The sequence below is a fragment of the Mercurialis annua genome, linkage group LG6 (assembly GCF_937616625.2).
Source record: "Mercurialis annua linkage group LG6, ddMerAnnu1.2, whole genome shotgun sequence".
In the NCBI taxonomy this organism is placed as follows: Eukaryota; Viridiplantae; Streptophyta; class Magnoliopsida; order Malpighiales; family Euphorbiaceae; genus Mercurialis; species Mercurialis annua.
In genome coordinates this window covers 45,539,341-45,562,264 of record NC_065575.1, presented here as the reverse complement: position 1 = coordinate 45,562,264, position 22,924 = coordinate 45,539,341, and the positions used below count along the sequence as shown (strand labels likewise).

The window sequence follows — 22,924 nt, the reverse complement described above, 5'->3', positions numbered from 1 at the left end:
TGTGATTTTGCAAGCAAGAGATATTTCTGGATTAAATTTTGGTATTTAGCCAATTCATCCACAAATATCTATGTCAAAATTGAAGTGATCTCTATTAAAATAAAATGCAGGGATTCATAGAAAAAAATTCTTAAGTTTCAGACTAAATTATATTCTCAGATCAAATTTTGGTATTTAACAAAACTTTTTTTTTTAATTGTGATACTTATTGTTAGCCTCTCAGTATAGCTCAAGGAAACTTCTAATAAAAACTCAATAGCAGCGTATATTATGTGATGCCCCAACATAAGAGGTAGCTGAAAGGTACAGTTTCACAGGTACATTGGTCTTTAATTGGAAATAGATATTCAACTAATTTAGCTGCATTGATTAATCTACAAGTAACACAACAAAATGAAGCACAACTAATTCAGCTGCCAATAAATAATCTACAAAAATTTCTTACATAAATATTAAGAATTGAAGTAAGAAAGTTGAGATTTCATGTACTATCTTCAGGGATTTCATAAAGTATTTTTTGATAATTGAAATTTCCTTGGCTCCATTTTTTTTCATAATTTATCTTAAGACACCACATTTTAATTGACAAATCCCTTTTTAGGCAAATTATTATGACATTCCGATATTTTTTTCTGAATTCATTAAATTTATTAAATCGAATCCAAAACAATTATATTTATAAGAAATTCAATAAAAATCAAAAATCAAACCTGATGATCTGACTCAGAATAGGGATTTACGCTAACACGTGCTGCTTGATTTGTTGATATACTTATAAAATTTAAACATAAACTAGCAAAATGGTTTCGTCTTTAAAGTGCAGCCCATCAAACTCCTCTACTACCTGTAAACTAATTTATGATATTAGAAACTATAGATATAATATTCAATTCAACAATGACAAATTTTTCATAAATAAAGACAACATGACATTTTTATATTTATTATAATTCACACTCGTATTTTTCTTATTTCATGATCAAAGATAACATTATTTGATGCCAAAACACTAGTCAAGTATAAATCATGATAAATATTAAAAATATCAAAGTCATTGACTCTATTTATAGGCTTATAGTACTCCTTCTTTTCTAATAGAGTTGTCCACTTTGATAAGAAAAGTAAGAAAAAATTTACAAAATTCATAAGAATAATTGTTTTTTTTTAATGAACAAAAGATCAACGCGCCCCTAAACTTGTGACACAGGGTCATCTAATCCTATTTATACTTTTTTGAGCAATTAACTTCAAAACTCTTTATTTTTGGGTCAAATAACCTCATAATTTATATTTTTATTTTAAAAATGGATTTAAGATAATTATATCGCAATAATTAAGAAGTATTTAATTATTTTTTTTGCATCTCTTATCTTCGATTTGTATTTTACGCGTTTAAAAATACAATTATGAGATTATTTGACTAAAAATGAAGAGTTTTGGAGTTAATTGCTTAAAAAGTATAAATTGAATTAGATGATTACGTTTTATAAATTTAAGGGTCATGTTCACCTTTGTTCTTTTTTTAAATTCTGTGGTAAATATAAAGTGGAAAACTCTTTTTTTTTTTGGTACAGGATCCATGAGGTTTCCTGAACGGGTCTCAACTATGAGACGGCACCTTTAAGCCTTCCACATTCAGACTAATCCCCACTCGAGCCGTGTAGGTCCCTTGCGGGAGGCAAACTCTGACCCCAAATTTTAAACGGCTGCATACATGAATACGGTTCGAATCCGCGACCTCACTTAAGCTAGAAGAGCGCCTTACCAACTCATCTACGCCTTTGGATTTAAAGTGGAAAACTCTAACAGAGGGATTAGTATCTTTTATTTTGGAAAAGAAAGCTTAGGAGTCTTAATTACCAACTAACTATTTCCAACCATAAAGATTCCATCATTTTCCTCCAGAAATCACTCCCTTCATATCAACCGACACCATTCCCCCAAAAAATTCATAACAAAACATTAAACCACCACAAAAACCACCCAAACAATGGATCCTTACGCATTCCTCAAAATTGCAAGAAACCCAGACGGCTCCCTCTCAAGAAACCCACCGTTCCCCGACGTAGCACCACTCGACCACCCCACCTCCGATTCCAACTCACCCCAACTCGCTCTCTCCAAAGACATAGTTCTCAACCCATCAAATAAAACCTACCTTCGTCTCTTCTGCCCTCTCCACCCGCCGCAGGATTCCAAATTGCCGCTCATCATCTACTTCCACGGCGGTGGCTTCATCCTCTACAGTCCCGCCTCTATTTTGTTCCACAATTCTTGCGATCAAATAGCTTCCCTAATCCCCGCTTTAATCCTATCCGTCCATTACCGTCTCTCTCCGGAGCACCGTCTCCCCGCCGCTTACGACGACGCCATGGAGGCTATCCTGTGGGTTAAAGATCAAGCTCAGGGAAGCGTCACAGACGGCGCGTGTGATCCCTGGTTAAAAAACCATGCAGATTTTTCAACGTGTTTCTTAATGGGGAGTAGCTCAGGAGGAAATATTGTCTACAACGCGGGTCTACGTGCAGTCGGTGGTGATCTTTCTCCTGTTGTAATCAGAGGGCTGATAATGAATGTTCCTTATTTCAGTGGGGTCCAGAGGACTGACTCTGAGATGAGACTGAGGAACGATAGGATCTTGCCGTTGCCGGCTAATGATCTGATGTGGTCGCTTGCATTGCCTAAAGATGTGGATCGTGATCATGAGTATTGTAATCCGATTGTTAATGGATCCAACGATGAGAAAATTCGTGGGTTACCGTGGTGTTATATTAGAGGATATGGAGGGGATCCACTGTATGATAAGCAGAGGGAGTTTGCAGAGAAGTTGCAATCTAACGGTGTGAAAGTGGAAACGTGTTTTGATGAAGATGGTTTTCATGCTGTGGAGATGTTTGATTCTTCTAAGGCCAAGTCTTATTATGCTGATGTTAAGGCTTTTGTTAATCGTAATTATTGATAAAATTAGTATTTCATTTTGGTTTGTCTTATTTTTTACACTTTAGTTTTTGCTACGAATATTTTTTTGAATAATCACTATTATTCCATGAATTTTGGTCCTAAATACTGCTTTCCTCATGAGTTTTAAAAAACGACTATTTTTCCTTTTACATGTGTGTTTCTTCAACAGAACCATAAAATTAAAGAAAAAAATGGTCGTTTTTTTAAATTCACGAGAGAAGTAGTATTTCATATCAAACATCACCGGGGTAATAGTAATTAACTCATATTTTTTATAGAACCAATGAATTTCTATCATGTTTTGCAGTTGATAAGAAAAAAATCAAAGCGTATCGGAAAATTATTATAATTTAGACGTTATAATTTTTCCAATAGCACCCAATTTCAGATCTTGATTTTCGATTGTACTACCGAGAAGCATCAAATCGAAAAATAAAATAAAGGTCAATAGTTTTTAAGATATTCTTTTTAGATTTATACAATCTAAATAATTTTACAAGATATTTTATAAATTAAATTTCAAATAGTTTCATATATAGTTGCACAACTTTTACTTGGTTTGAAAACACTTCATAAAAATCAATAAAAGTTTATTCAAACTAATTTAAGAATATGTTATAAAATTTCAATTCGTTTCTAAAGTTTTTAAATTAATGTGTAGAAGTTAATTTTAATTTAGTTTCAGATAGTTTTATACAACGTCATAATTTTATAAAAATATAATAACAAAAGTATTGAGAAAATCATTAGCAAATTTCAGATAATCTCACAAAATTTTACAAAAAAAAAAAATACCAGGAAGAAATAATTTAGATCAAATAGCTAGTTTGACAAAATATTGTGAAATTTGCTACTAGTTTCACAAAAATTTACAAAATTTGCTACTAATTTTACAAAATTTCACAAAATTTCATATGAGAGTAAAAATATAAGTGAGCAGAATATGGGGTAGAAAAAGTAAATGAAACAACGATAGAGTATTTTTAAAAAAAATTACTATTACTTTAAATATATTTTCTTATTAACACTGTCTAAATTTTATGTTGCAACACAAAATTAAAATTATTTAAAAAGTAGATCTGGAATTCCTGACAAATTCATATTTAATGTTAAAATTAAAAAAATATAATATGATATTAAAATGTATAGAAGAGTTAATAACAAGTACGCGCTCATATTATTAATATTTTTATAAAACGACATAGTCTTCACTTTTGTTTCCATTAACGTTTTATTTGTCTATTTTTAATATGATTCGACTAAGTCAAAAAATTTAACTTATCAAACGAATAAATTTTATTTCAGTTTTTAAATTTATTTTTGATACAAAAATAAATAAAAGTTTTTTTTTTATGAGATTGAATGGCTTGATAAATCCAAGTACAAAACATATTTGTTTTATTTGAATTTTTTGATCACTGTTAGCTTCAAACTTGTTTTTATTTGCTTTAACCATCAAAAATTTGAAATTTGAATTTAAATTTTAACATTGTTTCCGATTTTTTTTTAGCTTGGAAGTTCAATTTATAAGCTTAGAAAATAAATTTTGCTAATTATGGAGTTAGAATACAAATTTAATTAAACCTTGAGACAAATTGATCAGAAAATAATAGATAGAATTGTAACAAAAAATAAAATCAGTAAGATAGTATAAAATATAAAAGGCTTAATACATAGTTTGACCTCTGAATTTGTACCCTTTTACCCATCTAACTCTTAAATTTAACGTCTCACCTATCGAACCTCTGCAGTTGTTAAATAATTTGATTTAACCCCTGAACTTGATAAATATGTAAGTATTGAACCCTTCGTGTCCACCTGTCACTTGAAACGTTCTAGAAGAAATTTTGTACGGAGGGGTTAAATGTTTACGTATTTATCAAGTTCGGGGGTTAAATCGGGTTATTTAATAAGTTCAGGAGTTCGATAGGTGAGACGTTAAGTTTGGAGGTTAGATGGGTAAAAGGGTACAAGTTCAGAGGTCAAACTATGTATTCAGCCAAATATAAAAGGGTTAGTTTAAATAGCAAAACACCAAAATGTTTGAATTTTTTGCACAATTATGCCAGTACAACCAAATAACCCTATGCGCTTACATTCTTCCTTACTTCATCTCCTACATTACTGAACACTTCCATTCATGTCCAAATGACAAGCGCCGTCATTTCTGTCTAATGAATCGTCGTTCTGCTTAGGAGCTACATAAGCAATTTGCGTATGTATAAATTGCTTTATAAGATTGAGCATGGTGACTCGGCTTTTAGCATCAACAATCTCAATCCTATGGAACCCTATTTCATCAAAATGAGCTTCAACTTTAACACCGTACATCATCAGTAACTGCACAAATTCCCGTTGTCTGTCTATCAACGGATCCATTCCAAACCCTAGCACTAAGCACGGCGGCAACATATTTATCTTCCGTTGATGCGGCCCTTCCACCATTGGATTACAAAATCTATGGTCACGGTTCACTCCTTTAGGCAAGGTCAGCTTCCACACTAGGTCAAGAACAGGCAACGGTATGATCTGATCGGCCGCAAATTTAATTTCTGATTCTGTTCTTCGTACCCCGCCAAATAATGGCTGGTTCATTATCAACCCGATGAACTTCAACGGGTTTAAATCCATTTCCATTACTCGTAAGCCCATGTGAAACACTATGTTCCCTCCATTGCCGGACCCGGAGAGGAAACATTTAGAGAAATCTGCGTAATTCTTGAGCCACGGTTCGCCTTTAGGGTCTAGGGCTTGTCTTTTAGTCCAAAGAAGTGCTTCTTCTGCGTCGTCGTATTGGCCGGGAAGCCTAGTTTCTGGTGCGAGCCTGTATAAAACAAGAATGACCAGTGCGGGAATTGTGCATGCAGTCCATTTACGTTCAAGATGAAGTGCGGGATTATCCGCTGAAAAGTGGACCCAAGAACAGCCGTGAAAATAATATACGACGGGAAGACGTTCGCCGTTAGAAATGCTTTTGATCGGAAAGTATAGGCGGACTTTGGTGTTTTTTTCGCCGTTAATCATGGCGTCTTTGGAGAGTACGGCTTCTCCGGTGGAAGGATCATCGTTGGTTTTTGCAAGTGGGAAGTGGAGAAGACGAGTGAATGTTCCATCTTTGTTGGGTTGCAAGCTTATAAATTCGTATGGATCAAATCTGGCCATTGTATTGCTTGCTTTTGGAATTAAATTAGGCAGCAGCTGAATTTTTGTATTCGTGAAATTGTGTTTTTTTGGTGGTATTGTGAATAATTAACATAGTGTCTCCTTCTAATTCGGGCTATTTTTGGACATCGTTTGGTCAAAGCCAATTTAGGAAATATTTTCTTTTCTTTTCACACTGGCATTATCTGTTTTATTATTTATTTCATGATTTTCTATTAATTTAATTAGAGCTCATTAATTTTCTGAATTAAGTCAATTTTATTTAGAGGAATTTCGTTAATATATGAATTCATCATTGTTTTGTGATCTGTAATTTGGAGGGGCTCAATTTTGATTCAAAATTTTGAACTTTTGATTTGAGTATTTGTGAATCATTGTTTGAAGTTATAGGAAGTTGTTATTATATTTGAAGAAAGCAAATAAATACATGAAAAGAGAGCTAAAATTTAATTTAATTTTTATTATTTCTTGTTTATAACTAAAGTTTATAAATATTTATTTTTAAAATTTTATATAAAATAATTTTTGTTCGATTTACTTGTTTTTATATTTAAAACGTAAAATAATCTATCATATGTATTTAGGAGCATCTTCAATAGACTCTTTAAAATAGTGTAACAATATTTTTATTCAAAATTCAAGATAAATAAAATTTAAAAACCTCTTTGATTAATAGATTTTAATTAGAAAGTGTTCTTCATATTCTGAGCCAGTCATACTCACCCTATTTCAAATTTTATAATAAATTGATTATTGCTTTTTTTTTATAATAATCTTTCCGTCTCAAAATAATAATCTTATTTGTTATTTTCATATGTCATAAGATAATAACTCATTTTTTACTATCCTTATTAAAAAACACTTAGAAAACTCATTTTAATTATATTAAATACTTGAAAATATATTTGTTGATGTTCTTTAACCATAGTGATGGCTATAAATTATTTAATTTGATAATTATTAATACAATCTTGTGTCATTTAATTCTTTTTTTTATATAAAGACTCACTTAATAACAATTAGAGATATTATAGAAAAATTACAATATTATGACTATAATAATCATATTTTGTAAATTTTGTGTTTTAGGAATCTGATTATTATTTAGGATGGATGGAGCATAAATTTTATTTATTTCCAACATTAATTTTTTATAAATAACTTATCTAAAAAAGGAAATAAATCAATAATATTTAATATCTATAGAAAAAAATAAAGAGTTGCAAATCAAAGAGTTTATTAGACTAAAATTTCAAAAATTATTATTAATGTTTGTTTTCATAAAAGATACTCTTTACATAAAGATTATTATTAGACATGCACAAAAAATTTATATTAAATAAGTAAAATTAATAAAAGAAACTTAATAGTTTAGTCATAGTTATCAAATAGGTTAATTTAATCTATTTTTTTTAAATAATAATCATTATATCCAATATTTAATTATATGAAATTTAAATACCACCTAAAATTTTAAAGACTAAGTGAAAAAAGTTGCTCTAAATAAGATTTACTTAATTTAGAAATTAATGAGCTTTAAATTAATAGAAAATAATGAAATAAACAATCAAATAGTAGATGACAGCAATGTAATAAGAAAAGAAAATATATCCTAAATTATTGGCTTTGACAGAATCATACCCAAAAACAGCCCTAAATAGAAGGAGAAACTCTTAGATATTTTCAAAGATATTTCAGATTTCAACAATGGAAAACCGATAAACTAATTCTGTTTCACCCAAACTCATCTGGCTAATTTAATTCCGTAAGGTAGCAATAATGGCGAGGTTTGATCCATTCGAGATTATACACTTGAAACCTAATAGAGATGGCAAATTTACTCGTCTTCTCCACTTGCCACCCGCACAAACTAATGACGATCCTTCCACCGGAGAAGCCGTACTCTCTAAAGACGCCATTATTAACCACGAAAAGGGCACCAAAGTCCGTATTTATCTTCCTATTAAGTGCATTTCTAGCGGCGAACGTCTACCCGTCGTATATTACTTTCATGGCTGTGCGTGGGTGCATTTTTCACCTGATAACCCTAGAGTTCATTTTGAACGTCAATGGACTGCAGCTACAATTCCGGCGATCATCATTCTTGTATTCTACGGGCTTGCACCAGATACTAAGCTTCCCGGTCAATACAACGACGCGGAAGAATCACTTCTTTGGACAAAAAGACAAGCCCTAGATCCTAACGGCGAACCGTGGCTCAAGAATTACGCCGATCTCTCTAAATGTTTCCTCTCCGGGTCCGGCAGCGGAGGGAACATAGTGTTTAACACGGGTCTACGAGCAATGAAAATGGACTTAAATCCGTTGAAGTTTATCGGGTTGATAATGAATCAACCGTTATTCGGAGGGCAACGAAGAACGGAATCGGAAATTCGTTTTGCTGCCGATCAGATAATACCGTTGCCGGATCTTGATCTAGTGTGGGAGCTGGCCTTGCCTAACGGGGTGAATCGTGACCATAGATTTTGTAATCCAATGGTGGAAGGACCGCATCTACAGAAGATAAATTTGTTGCCTCCGTGCTTAGTGCTAGGGTTTGGAATGGATCCATTGATAGACCGGCAACGGGAATTTGTTCAGTTATTGATGATGTACGGTGTTAAAATTGAAGCTTATTTTGATGAGATTGGGTTCCATAGATTTGAGATTGTTGATATTAAAAGCCGAGTGAATTTGCTGAATACCATAAAGCAATTTATACATACGCAAATTGCCTATGTAGATCCATACTATAACGACGATATAATGTGACTCAGACAAGGCTAGTTGTCTCATTATTCGACGTGAACTCAATGGTTTTATCACATTCCTTAGACATTCTCCTGTATCTTGGAAAAATAAGAAACAAATTACAGTTTTCCGATTGCCTGCCGAGGCTTAAATACGGCAACTTTTTATGACTTAATCTAATTAAACAATTTTTTCTGAATTGATAGTAAGGCTATACCTAGCCTATGCAACTTTACTCAATCAAAAGTTGCCATACATATTGCTTATAATCATGTGTACTATATATGAACAAACCAAACACATCGGTGTTGATTGTCATTTCGTTCGTGATTATATTCGACGTGGTTTGCTACTTAGTCAGCTTCTCATAATCAGCCGGGTGATATTTGGATTAAGACATTAGGTTTTGACAAGTTGACGGTAAAAAAGAAAATTGATGAATTGGGATTTACGATCTTTCGTACTATAATTTGGGAGAGTCTTGAAAACTATAAGATTAATTAATTTTTTTGAATATGGTTCACTAATCTTTAGTTATGCTTTTGTTGTACTGTTATATCTATTTGATTTTCTATTGTATTCTTTCAATTCATATCTATTGATGAATTTTTGACTTAAATTTTTGACTGAACACACTCATAATAATAAGATTTTGAATTATTTTTTATCCAATAAACTTTTATATCCTTATCATTATAAAGTTATTACTCATGAATGAATATATTTTCTTCTCTCACAAAGTACTAATTGAAGTGTAAGCTTTAAAAAAAAATGAAGGTTTTGTCTGTGGATTATCATAGAAAAATATGACATTTCAAACTCAGAAGGGTACTATTACTCTATATATGTAGAATTTCTGTGATATATGGATTCATCATTGTTCTACAATTTGTAATTATTAGAGTGGCTCATTTTTGCGCAAAAAATTTGAACTCTTGATTTGTGTATTTGTGAATCACTACTTGAAGTTATAGGAAATTATTTTAGATTTGAAGAAATCAAAGAAATTCATGAAAGGAGATTTTTATAATTAACTACATTAATAATATCTTTTATTAAATTAATAGGGCAATTTTTTTAATGTCAAACCTTTTAAGGTGTTCTTAGTTATAGCTAAATATTTCAAAATCGGCCGGTTTATCCCGTATTAAAATATTCGAAATCTTTTTATAGCCAATTGCGAACCGGATCGAAAAAATTATTATGTCACTCGCCTCAACGTGGCCAGTGACATGATAATTTTTTCGGTTCGATCCGACAATGGCTATAAAAGGTTTCAATATCTCAAAATGGACTAAATCAATCAATTTTGAAAGATTTGAATAACTGATGATACAAGCAAATATTAAATAAATAATTGCCTTTTTTTAATACTTATAACAAAGTTTCTAATATCTTTTTCTAAACTATAAACATCCACTAATTTCTGTCCAAATACTATTTGTCTATATATTCAAAAATTAAAATAATTATAATCTATAATAGTTAATATTCAAAGGTTATTTAAATCAAATAATTTTTTTATCATTTTTATTTATAGTCATCAAACTGATATGTTTAGTTTATCTATACTATATATAAAAGCACGGATGGGGGGGGGGACAGGCAAATTTACTAAGTAGCCCTTTATAAATTATTACAAATTCATCAGTTAAATAATGGTTTTATGGTAATTTATTAATTAATTATATTAATAATTAATTACTCCTAATTTATTTAGAATTTTAATGAAAGTTAAATTACTCCTAAAAAGATGGTCCCGGCCTAAAGTTAAATTACTCCTAAAAAGATGGTCTCAACCTAAAGTTGGTTTTATGAAAATAAATTCAGATGCAGGAAGTAAAACTATGGGTTTAGGAGGAGATGTTGATTGTGCGGAGATGTTTTTTTTTAGGCTTAAGAAAGTGTTCATTATTGGAGTCATATATCAAGACATGCGAACAGAGTGGCTCACGAGCTTGCTGGGCATGATTAGTTTGTATGGTACAATTTAATGTATACAGATAAACAAGAAACCATAATTCCATAATAAATATACTAAATCAGTAGTTTTATATAAAAAATTTATTTTTATATATAGGTCGATTGTTGGATTGTTATGTTAATGCCCTTTGTATTTTATAATATGTAATTATTAGTTTAAAAATTATGAAGATAATTAATTAGAGTTAGAGTATTAATTAAAATAAACTAAGTATAATATTATGTTAAAATAATAGTTTAGAGTATTAACTAAAATAAACTATTTTAAATATTTAATTATTATTTAATCATTTAAAATTCTAACTAAAATAAACTATTTCTAATATTACTATTTTAATTATTATTTGATATTTTATTTATATTCTCTATAAATAGGATAGATTGTTCCTAATTAACTAGCATTTTAATTATTGTTTAATATTTTATACTTACATACAATTTTTAATTATAGAAATAATTATTAAATAAATATAAAAATAATTATCCTAATTCATAAATAAATATAATTATCACTATTTGACGAGTCACACTACGAGCCACGTGTGAAACACGTAAAGCGACACTAGTAACACTTAAAAGACTCAATCCAAGAGTTAATTGCAAATAAATTCACCAATTTTTGGTTAATTTGCAATTACAATATAAATTTTCAAAATTAATAATATCATCAACGAACTTTGCACCGACATTTTTCTGGGACATTTTTGCTGAGTTGGAAGCCGGAATTGTCATGTATATGATACAATGGATTTTAGTATTTGCCACGTAATTTGGCACATTGCAAATTAAATCACAAAATTTAGCGTAATTTGCAATTACAACAATAACTTTAAAATTTTGGCAAAAACAAGCATCAACTTTGACCGACTTTTGACAATCGAAACACCGTTTATTTTTTAACGTGCCAGCCTACATGGCAATAACGACTTCCAACTCAACAGATTTGTACCAGAAAAATGAATGATATTTGGATTTGTTAAAAAGTGAAAGTTGGTATCTAACGTTGTCAAGTTTTAAATTTTATGTTATAATTGCAAATTATGCTAAAATTTGTGATGTAATAATTTGCAATTAATCTTATATTTAATATTAATTTTTTAATTTTATCTAATGCTACCTAAATAGGCTAAATTCAATGCTAAAGTGGAATTTTTTCGCTCTAAATAAAATTAACTTAATTCAAAAATTAAAAGAGCAAATTACTCTAAATTTTGTGTAATTCTTGAAATTAAAAGAGCCAATTACTCCTTGTTTGAAAGAGCAAATTACTCAGAAATTGAAAGAGCAAATTACTCAAAATCAGAAATTGAAAGAGCTTGTCATAATTCACAGTTTGATATCCCTTATTTAAAAATCAAACGATTTGATACCTCAATTTTGATTTTTTAAACTATAAGACCCTTCTGTTAGTTCCGTTAATAATTTGATATTTACTTTTAAACAATTTGATACCTCATTTTTAATTATATAAACGATTTGATACCTCATTTTCAAACGATTTGGTACCTCATGTTTCATTCCGTTAACAATTTGGTACCTATATTTAACAGAAGGGCTTCATAGTTTATAAAATCATAATTGAGGTACCAAATCGTTTAATTTTTAAACAAGGGATACTAAACTGTGAATTATGACAAATGTGAGGGGTTTTAGAGTAATTTGTTCAAATTAAAAATAGAAAAAATATACTCTAAGTAAAAATTAAATTTAACTTAATTCAGAAATTAACGAGCGCTAAATAAATAGAAAATCATGAAATAAACAATAAAATAAATAGTAAATCACTAAATTATTGGCTTTGACCTAATGATGTCCAAAAAGAGCCCGAAACCGAAGGAGAAATTGTTAGACATTTTCAAAAGTATTTCAGATTCTGGTTCACCCAAACTTATTAACAACAACAAAAACTTCAAGAATACACAAACTCAGCAACAATGGCGAAATTTGATCCATACAAGATTATAAATATGAAAGCCAATGAAGATGGCACATTTACTCGTCTTCTCCGCTTACCACCTGCACAAACCAACGACGATCCTTCCTCAGGAGAAGCCGTACTCTCCAAAGACGCCATTATTAACCAAGCAAAAGGCACCAAAGTCCGTATTTATCTTCCTAGTACGTGCATTTCTAACGGCGAACGTCTACCCATCATATATTACTTTCATGGCTGTGCTTGGGTACACTTTTCACCTGATAACCCTACAGTTCATATTGAACGTAAATGGACTGCCGGTACACTTCCGGCAATCATCATTCTTGTTTTCTACAGGCTCGCACCGGAAACTAAGCTTCCCGGCCAATACGATGACGCCGAAGAATCAATTCTTTGGACTAAAAGACAAGCCCTAGATCCTAACGGCGAACCATGGCTCAAGAATTACGCAGATTTCTCGAAATGTTTCCTTACCGGGGCCGGCAGTGGAGGGAACATAGCGTTTCACACGTGTTTGCGAGTAATGGAAACGGATTTAGACCCATTGAAGTTAATAGGGTTAGTAATGAATCAACCGTTATTCGGTGGGCTACGAAGAACGGAATCGGAGATCAAATTTGCAGCCGATCAGATAATACCATTGCCTGTTCTTGACCTAGTGTGGGAGCTAGCCTTGCCTAAAGGAGTGAACCGTGACCATAGATTTTGTAATCCAATGGTGGACGGACCTCATCGACAGAAGATAAAGTCGTTGCCGCCGTGCTTAGTGCTAGGGTTTGGAATGGATCCGTTGATAGACAGACAACGGGAATTTGTGCAGTTACTGATGATGTACGGTGCTAAAGTAGAAGCCCATTTTGATGAGATGGGGTTTCATAGAATGGAGATCGTTGATGTAAAAAGCCGAGTGATGTTGCGAGATGCTATAAAGCAATTTATTGATAAGCAAATTGCATGTGAAGCTTCGAAGCATGAGGACGGTCATTTAGACAAAAGTGATAGCGGTAATCATTTAGACATGAATGGTGGCAGTGTTTAGTTAGTATATGAGATGAAGCATGGAAGAAGATGACTGCAGAGGAGAATTTTAATTATATGTAGGTTTAGCTCCAAAATGTTTTTAAGTTTTATTTCCTTTTGTCCAGACTGCAACTCTTTTAATTTCGATTTGGGGTGAATGAGTTTAATTGTAAGATAGATTCATTAAGGATAGGCAAAGTCACAATTATACCGTTTTTGTCATATATATTGCATTTCTAAAATTGTAATAGTTTGTTGTGCTAAATATACCCTGATTTATCATTTATGTTCTAAAATTTGAGGTTAGATTTTATCTTCTGCAAAAATCTGCACAACTTAAATATAAAATTTATCTGATTATAAAAAGTTTAAATGATATTGTCTCATTTAAAACACTTCATATATCCTCTATTAAAAAAAATTGTATCATATATAAAAAGGTTAATTCCAAATAAAATCACCACCTTTATACGTTTTTTATTTTAATCACGTCCTTTAAAAAGTGTCAAATAAAATCACCACCTTTCATTTTTTTGCAAATTTATCATCGATGAGTAAAATTTGATGTCTTTTTCCTTCCAAATAAATATTTTAATCTGACTAATGCCCTATTAACGCACAAAATACATTTCTCTTACTCTTTTCTTGTTGATTCCGGTTGTCGAGTCAATAAAGATACACAGAAAAATATTGTATGATAAAACATTCTACACATTAATATTATATGGTGGTGTAGTTAAAATTTTACTCAAATATCACTAAGACGGAAATGTGAGTTGTTAAAACGCTCTCCCCACTTAAATTAGGTCGCAAAAGTAAACCATACTTATATATTCAATCATTTAACATTTGTAGTTAGAAATTTACCTTCCGCAATAGACCTACCTGACTTAAACTAAAATTAATTTGAATATAAAAATTTAAAAATACTCTTGAAATACCTTATGTATCGTACGTATTAATATACCAAAAAAAATTATTCAAATTGTCAAAAGAATTTTTTTTTAATTTTCATAATGTTAACTGCAAATTCTATGATAAAACAAATAAATTATTAAATAAAAATTTAGCAATAGTTGGAATATATACCAATGAAGAGATGTTATCAAAAATAGAATTGTAAATGAACTGAGTCGAGTCGAATTTTAAAATGTTCATGTTCAGTTTGTTTTATAAACATTTTTTTATATTCAGTTCATGTTCGTTCGAGTTTTAAATAAAATGTTCATGTTCAATTTATTTAAAATTTACAGTGTTTATATTCGATTTGTGTTCAATATGTATTCGTTTGTTTAGTAGTTAAACGAACAAATACAAATCAAAACTACGTAGTTTTATTTTTAAAATATAACTAAAAGTACAAAGTTTTATTTAAAACAATATCGTTTTTATATTAAAAAACTATTGTATATATAATCTAAATACAATAAGCTAGTTCAGAAGTTCTTTATCAGTTTTCTATATATGCTAACCAATCCGTGAACTCCTTATCGAACTTTCATACGAGTTTGTTCACAAACAATTAAACGAATTGTCCGTGAACATGGGTTCAACAACACTGTATTTATTTTTACTCGTTTAAAAAGATAAACATAAAATTAAATTCAAACTCTCTTCGTTTACGATACGAACGACTCGGCCAAATTTTAATTGAGTCGAATGCCGAACTTCTTACGAGCAGTTGGTTTCGTTTACAGCCCTAATCAAAAGACTGTCAGTATAAATTACAACATCATTTTGAGCTTTAATTTGGAAGAACATCTTCCTTTTATGGATTTATTTTCCAAATTTGCCTGCCAGCTGGATCTTATTATGTTCTATACTTATATGTTCCAACATTACCCTAAGATTTACCAACTACCATTATGATCACCTACATTACTCTCTCGATCGATACGGTGTACCCACTATTTTGAAGTCGTTGGATTGAAATCCTACGTCATGACGAACAAATCCCAGCGAATATATAAATCTAACTGTTGATCAAATTCTAATAGAGAAAGGATCAGGTGGTGTGAGTAAATTAAACTTAAGACTTTATACTCTTTAACAACACTGTTACTCAATTTCGAAGTCTATTTTCCTCAAGCAAACCGCTTCCATGAACGACGGCGGAGCTAATGCGCCGCCGATGCAACCGGCCTCGAACGGCGGCGGAGAATTTTTGCTCTCTTTGCTCCGTAATCACCAATCCCAACAACAATCGCCGCTTCATCAACAACAACAACCGCCCCAATTTCCAATTCCGATTCCGATGACTCCGTCACACCACCAACAACAGCAACAAACTGTGAATTTAGATCCAGCTGTAGCAGCAGTGGGGCCGAGCATGTCTTATCCGACGTCAATTTGGCAATCTAACGGCCGTGATGTTCTGTCTTCTCCGTCTACCTGGTCTCACAATTTTTCACCGCCTAATTTACTTCCCGGGTTGCTTGGATACTCGACCCAAAACCATCACCAGCATAACCCTTGGCAAAATAATTTTTACCAAGGGAGTAGTCAGGGCGGCGTGTTTGGCAGCGGCGATGATATTCAGAGGTTAGGGTTTTCAAGTGGTAATAATACAATTCACAATCAGCTTGAGCAAAATTTACAGTTTGGTTCTTTTAATACTGATAATCAAACACCTGAGAGTTTGCATTTAAATGCAAAGCTCAAGGAACTGGAATTTGAATTAGGGATTAGAAACTTAAATGGATTAGAAGGTAATCATCAATTTGATTCTCAATTGAGGTCGAATTTACGAGCTTTTGATCCACGCGAGCAGGGAAGGAATCCCCTTGGAGGCACTTATAGGTCACAGGAAAGTAGAATGCCCCCGCCCGGGTTTAGTAGTATGTCTAGAGGAGGAGGAGGTGGAGGAGGAGGAGGGGGAAACTGGGATTTTGCGACTAGAAGCGGAGATTTTAATCATAATGTAAATAAGGAAAAGGGGAATTTTAGTGAATTGAGTAAGAGGAATGCCTATTTAAGTGATAATAGGAGTTTAAGAGATGGTGATGGCTTACGAGATTTGGGGTTGACTGTACAACTTGATCGCCCTGGCCCTCCTGCAGGGAGTAATCTACATTCTGTTTCAGCGTTCGATATTGAGGAATCTTTACTGAATTTGGATGCTGGAAGAGTTGAAGATAGGATTGATGAAGGTGATGAATTGGATGGTGTTGGTGAAGAGCTTGTTGATTCTTTATTGCTAGAAAGTGAATCTAATGGAAATATTGACAAGAAACAAATTCGTCCTCCTCGCGATAAGGTCAACTATGTCTCCTTCTATCTATTTTCTTATAAAGTTTAAAATTATCTGTTTGTAGGAATTGTAATTTGCACTAACTATGATTTTTTTTGGCATATGTTCTTAGTAGTATGATGTGAATCTTTCTAAGCAATTATGTTTTCAACTAGTAGTTATTGCATGTGATCTTAAGATATCCTTTGGTAAATTGAAGCTGTGGTTAATGCAAGGAATTAGTCGTTGCGTAGGAGCAAATAATTTTCGTTGTGAATGAACAATTATTTTTGTGGAATTAACTTTTTTTTTAATTACCAGGAATATCGATCAGATAACAGGGGAAAACGGATACTTAGCCAAAGGATGAGAATGCTGAAAAGACAGATGGAATGTCGCAGAGACATAGATAGGTTTAATGTTCATTTTCTTGCTATTTATGAATCACTAACACCCCCAGAAGAGGAGATTTCAAAGCAGAAGCAATTATTAACATTATTAGAGAAATTAGTCAACAGGGAATGGCCTGAAGCTCGGTTGTATCTTTATGGTTCATGTGCCAATTCGTTTGGGGTTCTGAAGAGTGATATTGATGTTTGCCTTGCCATTGGGGATGCAGATGTTAACAAATCTGAGGTGTTGTTAAAGTTGGCAGATATATTGCAATCAGATAATCTCCAGAATGTGCAGGTGAATTAGATCATTTAAGTTTTAACCTTTTATATGATTTTAAAGCAAACTTACAATTGTAACATGCTTTATAATCAAAACTAATTGCAAGTATCCTGACCAAGTTTTAAATGTTCCGCTTGTAATTGATTTGAAAACTCAGAAAGTTTTATTGGCTTAAAATTAGGCACTTGAAACTTTTACAAGGGGAACTAAAAGAACTTTTGCATAATTCATCCAACTGCTTTCACTTTCTCTTTCTCTTTTCGTTATGAAAGAGAGATTGATAAGATGGATTATTTTGGCCTTTTTGTAGTTCTAATTGTAGAATATCTAATAATGTTTATTTTACCATGCCTCTTTGATCACATTGTATATGAAGGGCTTTTATATTGTTAAAATAAATTAATGCTTAAACACATGGATTATTATAGAAAGCGGATTGCTTAATTGTAACTAAACCAGCAAAAGTTGACTTTTGGTTGTCATAAGTTTATAATCCTCTGTCTAAGGTGAAACTGCTTGCTAAACTTCCAATGCTCTTCTCCAAGGATTAGAGTTCTATTTTTTTATTGTCATTATTCTGTTAATACCTATTACTGTGCCTTTCTCAATGAATAATAGTTGATGGTCTTTGTAGACGAAAGTCATTCTATAAGGTTGGAAATGGATGTTCTCTAAAAATTGTTAATGTTACAATTAATGTTTTTTGTTTATTGGTGGTAATATGGAAAATTATGTGGGCTTTTTATAGCTGTGGAACTATCTATTTAGTCATTATCAATGGGAATGGAGGAAGGTCTTTCAAACCTTGGATTACAGAATGAAGAGAAAAATGAAAAGTGCTGAATCCATTGAGTATTGAAATGACAATCTTCCCAATATTTTATGTGAAGTTAAGATGAAATTAAGAAGTCTGTTGGACAGTCTAAAATTCAAATCTAACTTAGACTGGTATATAATTCTCCTCGATGTCGCGCATTTGTTGTATTTTGTTTCATTTACCGGTTCCAAAGGACATGGCAGTTAATTTACACTGTAGAACCTTGTCATTGAAAGCTAATCCTTTCGGGAAAAGATTTTATTGTGATCTTGAATCATTTAGATTTGTTATCTGTAAAATCTGTATTATGTTGACCCAAAGTGACTTAAGAGGGTAAAACTTTGGCATCTCTTCTTTACTTTTTGGTTTTGTGATTACAACTTGGGCTGTTTGTTTCTAGGGCTAGATTGGAATATAGGCATATCTGAGATCATGGTCGTCTTGCAGGAAGTTGGTTGCATGTGCATATAAATGCAAACGAGTCTGATGCTATGCAAAATCTATGAGCATTTATCTCCCTTTATGTCGTTGATTTTGATTCATCAATTCAGTCGATTGTTGATTAACCTGAGAAGTTTGACATGAGCTTTTTCATCATGTTTAATTACCATTCTAAATATGGGATCGAGGCATTTATTATAAAATAATCTCTGATAATGAATTGGTCTTTCAGTCTCTTTCCCCTTGGAATTTAATTTGTTGTGAAAAGAAGAATGTCTAATAAAAAGTGGAAACCGATATGGAGGATGAGATAACCTTTAAAAATAAATCCAATAACACAACCCGATAAGCAAAATTTGTAACGTAATGCCTGTAATTGCTTAGAGTTAGTTATTATTTTGATATCTTGATATAAGTTTTACTGGAACTACGCGACTTATTGTTGCATCCCTTGAATAAATATTCATGTTCCTTCCTCTTTAGGAATATAGGCGTGTCGGTCTGATCATGGTCAACTGGTGGGAAGTTGGTTGCATATGCATGTAAATGCAGACAATCTGTCTCATGCTATGCAAAATCTATGAGTATTCATTTTCCTTTATGCTGTTGATTTTGTATTATCAATTCAGTAGGTTATTGATTAACCTGAGAAGTTTGCATAAGCTTTTTCGTCATGTTTAATTCCCATTCTAAATATGGGCTCAACATTTATTATGGAACAATCCCCGATAATGAATTTATCTTTCGATCTCTTTCCCCTTGGAATTTAATTTTGAACTGAAAGAAGACTGTCTATAAAAGAAGTGAAACAAAATGGAGGATGAAATACCCTTACAAAAAAAAATTCTGATAACACAACCCGATAAGCAAAACTTATAAAGTAATGCCTGTAATTGCGTAGAATTAGTTATTATTTTGATTCTTGATGACAAGTTTCTCCGGAACTGCATGAATTCTTGTTGCATTTCTTGAATAAATATCCCGCATTTCTTCCTCTTTTGGAATCATACCCCCGTATTAAAGTACGAACTACCTCTGGCATATTTCCTTGTATGAAAAGTCTTCCTTAATTACTGTATTTCTTCGATTTGCTTGTTACAAAGAATATGATTTGGAAGGTTTGAATGTTTAACGTATATTTAGCTGTATTTATTGGTATCAGGCGGTACCGCATACTGCAAATTCAGTTCTAATTCTTTTCTAATTTTTTTTTTAATTATCAAATCTAGAGAAGTAGTTATCTATGTTTTATTCCCTTGAACCTTGTTTCGTTCAGTCCTTGCATGACCTTTATGTTCGAGTCTTTAATCGAAGTTCTGTTTTGGCAGGCATTGACGCGAGCAAGGGTTCCAATAGTGAAGCTTATGGATCCAGTGACTGGAATCTCCTGTGATATATGCATAAACAATGTCTTGGCTGTTGTAAATACCAAGCTTCTTTGGGATTATGCACAAATCGATGTGAGGGTAAGGCAGTTGGCTTTCATTGTGAAACATTGGGCTAAGTCAAGAGGAGTTAATGCAACTTATCAAGGAACCCTATCTAGCTATGCGTGAGTGAAGTTTGTTTTGACTGTTGAAAGATCTATCTACTACTTTTATTAAACTGACATAGCTAATCTTTCTCTGCAGGTATGTATTAATGTGCATTCATTTTTTACAGCAGCGTAGACCTGCTATCCTTCCTTGCCTACAGGTCTGTATTTCTGGAGCTGAACTTATTAATTCGCTTCAAATGAATATCTAATTACACCATAAATGTCTCTATTCCTCTCCATCATCATGTAGCCGCTTGCATATTCCAGAGATTGAGGGTGTGGGCTATTTATGATTGCTTTTGAACCCATTACGTACTTTTTTTTACCATCTCATGAAATTGACAAGTAGCACGTTGATGAGCCATTGCTTGCATTGTACTCCATCAAGCAATTCCTTGTGGAGCAAAAGCTTTCTGCTGTTTATACTAAGTTTCCTATTTTCTTCCTCATACTTGCAAGTTGCAATTTTTAACATTAGATCTGTTATATATTTATGTCTAGATTTCCTTCAATTATCAAGGTTTTTTTTATATCTCCGCACAAGTGAACTATCTGACCTTTTAGATTTAAGGAAACATCCTTCTTGTTGTGCTTTTGCAACTACTGCAAATTACAACCTCAAAAGTCTTGCTATTTTATTATTTGTTGTCTATGGTGTAAGCGTTTTTCTTTCTCATATCTTTGTTTTAATGTGTTCAGTTTCTTAAAATTTAATATTTATGCTTTGCTGTGTCTTTCAGGGTATGGACACTACTTACACTGTCAATGTTGATGGCATTGAATGTGCTTATTTTGATAAAGTGGAAAAACTTCGTGGTTTTGGATTCCGTAACAAGGAAACAATTGCTCAGCTGGTGTGGGCCTTTTTTAGTTATTGGGCATATCGTCATGATTACTCAAATGATGTTATATCAGTTCGCAAAGGAGCCCTCATCAGGTAATTTGGCATGTTTTTTCCTTAGTGAATATTGCGCATATCACGCCAAAGTTATCTCTAGATCTGTTCATGAGATTGGACCACCCTACACTGTAAAAATGCTTGGGTCGGGATCTTAAGAGCCTTCACAGCCAGTCTGACTAATAAATGTCATTTTGTTATTAATCATTTGAGATGGACTTGGAAAAAGGTTAAGAGTTGCTGGGTCCTGGTTTAAACAATAAAATCTCAGCTGGTTAATAGTCAGTTTTAGCTATTCCTATTCTTGATATTGGAAAGATTTTCGATGTGATTTGCTATATTTGGAGCTTTTGGCATTTAAATCTTAGTTGCTAGGTTGGTTGAAGGAATATGCGATGCCACTGTCCATTAGGCTTTTTATTTCATAGTTTCCGATAGATGATCCTATCCTGCTGTCAATTGACTGTTTTGTTGCTCTTTTTATGTTGACAGTAAACATGAAAAGGACTGGACAAGGAGAGTCGGGAATGATCGACATTTGATATGCATAGAGGACCCTTTTGAGACATCGCACGATCTGGGTAGAGTAGTCGATAAGTACAGCATAAAAGTTTTGAGGGAGGAGTTTGAACGGGCTGCAAATATCATGCAGTATGATCCGAATCCGTGTGTGGCGCTTTTTGAACCTTATGTTCCTAGTTGATCTACGTTTGCTTGCTCGATAGGCAACTAGATTAGATGTAATCATAATTAAGTTAAACTGAGCTTGTAAAGGCCTTTTTTTTGTCATTTTCATATATCCTTTTCCTTTTTCCGTTTATATGCCGGGCTCTTGCTATGTTTTCTATTTAGGGTGTTTGGTTCTCTCACAACAAGTGATGTCCGATTCGTTTTATTTATTTTTTAATTATGTAAAGTACAGTTTTAGTTATGAGATTTTGAAAGCTGATTAATTCAGCAAAACCTGTTGATGAATCAAGACCCACAAAGTCTTGCTTTTTGATACCTGTCTGCAAATTCCGCAAGTGACAAAATCTTTTGTGTAGGTTTATTCCATTTGAACATCCCTCTTCGGCAATTAATTATCATTCCACATAGGGGTGATAAAATGGTCGTGACATGAACAAGCGATTCGCTGCGTTTCGTGTCATAAATAAATAAATGAATTTATTTTTTTTGTTCAGTGAAAATAAATAAATAAATAATTTTATAAGTTATAAATATAATCAAAACAAAAATTTGAAATATTTGTATAAATATTCTGTATTAATCTTGTATTTTGAGTACCGTTTATTGATTATTATATAAATATGTTTTTATTATATAGTCTTAATATTATTATTTGTTATAATTTACAGTTTGTTATCTTTAATTTGAAAATCAAACGATTTCGTGTTTAATTCGATTATTTATAATTTTCAGTTCGGATCGGTTTTGATTAATAAAATCGGTTTGGTTCGGTTTTCTTCAAAACAAATCGAACCGAACTGAACAATCCACTCCCCTAAAGACAA

General features: G+C 32.1%; 5 protein-coding genes across 5 annotated transcripts; 4 read left to right on the top strand and 1 right to left on the bottom strand.

Moving 5' to 3' along the window:
* The first annotated feature begins 1,828 nt into the window (after positions 1-1,828).
* LOC126686160 (probable carboxylesterase 8) lies at positions 1,829-2,997 on the top strand. The gene has a single exon (XM_050380194.2). It carries the CDS (start codon positions 1,991-1,993, stop codon positions 2,957-2,959), a length of 969 nt encoding a protein of 322 aa, XP_050236151.1. The 5' UTR covers positions 1,829-1,990; the 3' UTR covers positions 2,960-2,997.
* A 1,973-nt stretch (positions 2,998-4,970) lies between these two features.
* Positions 4,971-6,164, bottom strand: LOC126653724 (probable carboxylesterase 9). The gene has a single exon (XM_050347651.2). The coding sequence runs from the start codon at positions 6,121-6,123 to the stop codon at positions 5,083-5,085; it is 1,041 nt and encodes a 346-aa protein (XP_050203608.1). The 5' UTR covers positions 6,124-6,164; the 3' UTR covers positions 4,971-5,082.
* A 1,648-nt stretch (positions 6,165-7,812) lies between these two features.
* Positions 7,813-9,073, top strand: LOC126686269 (probable carboxylesterase 9). Its single transcript, XM_050380310.2, has one exon. The coding sequence runs from the start codon at positions 7,903-7,905 to the stop codon at positions 8,893-8,895; it is 993 nt and encodes a 330-aa protein (XP_050236267.1). The 5' UTR covers positions 7,813-7,902; the 3' UTR covers positions 8,896-9,073.
* A 3,664-nt stretch (positions 9,074-12,737) lies between these two features.
* On the top strand, positions 12,738-14,095 carry LOC126688232 (probable carboxylesterase 9). The gene has a single exon (XM_050382861.2). It carries the CDS (start codon positions 12,792-12,794, stop codon positions 13,830-13,832), a length of 1,041 nt encoding a protein of 346 aa, XP_050238818.1. The 5' UTR covers positions 12,738-12,791; the 3' UTR covers positions 13,833-14,095.
* A 1,708-nt stretch (positions 14,096-15,803) lies between these two features.
* On the top strand, positions 15,804-22,415 carry LOC126687224 (UTP:RNA uridylyltransferase 1). Its single transcript, XM_050381698.1, has 6 exons — positions 15,804-17,069; positions 17,364-17,732; positions 20,304-20,527; positions 20,607-20,670; positions 21,253-21,449; positions 21,903-22,415. Exons 1-6 carry the CDS (start codon positions 15,915-15,917, stop codon positions 22,111-22,113), a joined length of 2,220 nt encoding a protein of 739 aa, XP_050237655.1. The 5' UTR covers positions 15,804-15,914; the 3' UTR covers positions 22,114-22,415.
* The last annotated feature ends 509 nt before the right edge of the window (positions 22,416-22,924 follow it).

What these genes read in the sequence shown, in the direction of transcription:
- LOC126686160 (XM_050380194.2), top strand. Translation starts at nt 1,991, where the DNA reads ATGGATCCTTACGCATTCCTCAAAATTGCAAGAAACCCAGACGGCTCC.
- LOC126653724 (XM_050347651.2), bottom strand. Translation starts at nt 6,123, where the DNA reads ATGGCCAGATTTGATCCATACGAATTTATAAGCTTGCAACCCAACAAA.
- LOC126686269 (XM_050380310.2), top strand. Translation starts at nt 7,903, where the DNA reads ATGGCGAGGTTTGATCCATTCGAGATTATACACTTGAAACCTAATAGA.
- LOC126688232 (XM_050382861.2), top strand. Translation starts at nt 12,792, where the DNA reads ATGGCGAAATTTGATCCATACAAGATTATAAATATGAAAGCCAATGAA.
- LOC126687224 (XM_050381698.1), top strand. Translation starts at nt 15,915, where the DNA reads ATGAACGACGGCGGAGCTAATGCGCCGCCGATGCAACCGGCCTCGAAC. An exon ending in GGAACCCTATCTAGCTATGC is followed by an intron (nt 20,528 to 20,606) that starts GTGAGTGAAGTT and finishes CTTTCTCTGCAG; the next exon opens with GTATGTATTAATGTGCATTC. An exon ending in CTATCCTTCCTTGCCTACAG is followed by an intron (nt 20,671 to 21,252) that starts GTCTGTATTTCT and finishes TGTGTCTTTCAG; the next exon opens with GGTATGGACACTACTTACAC.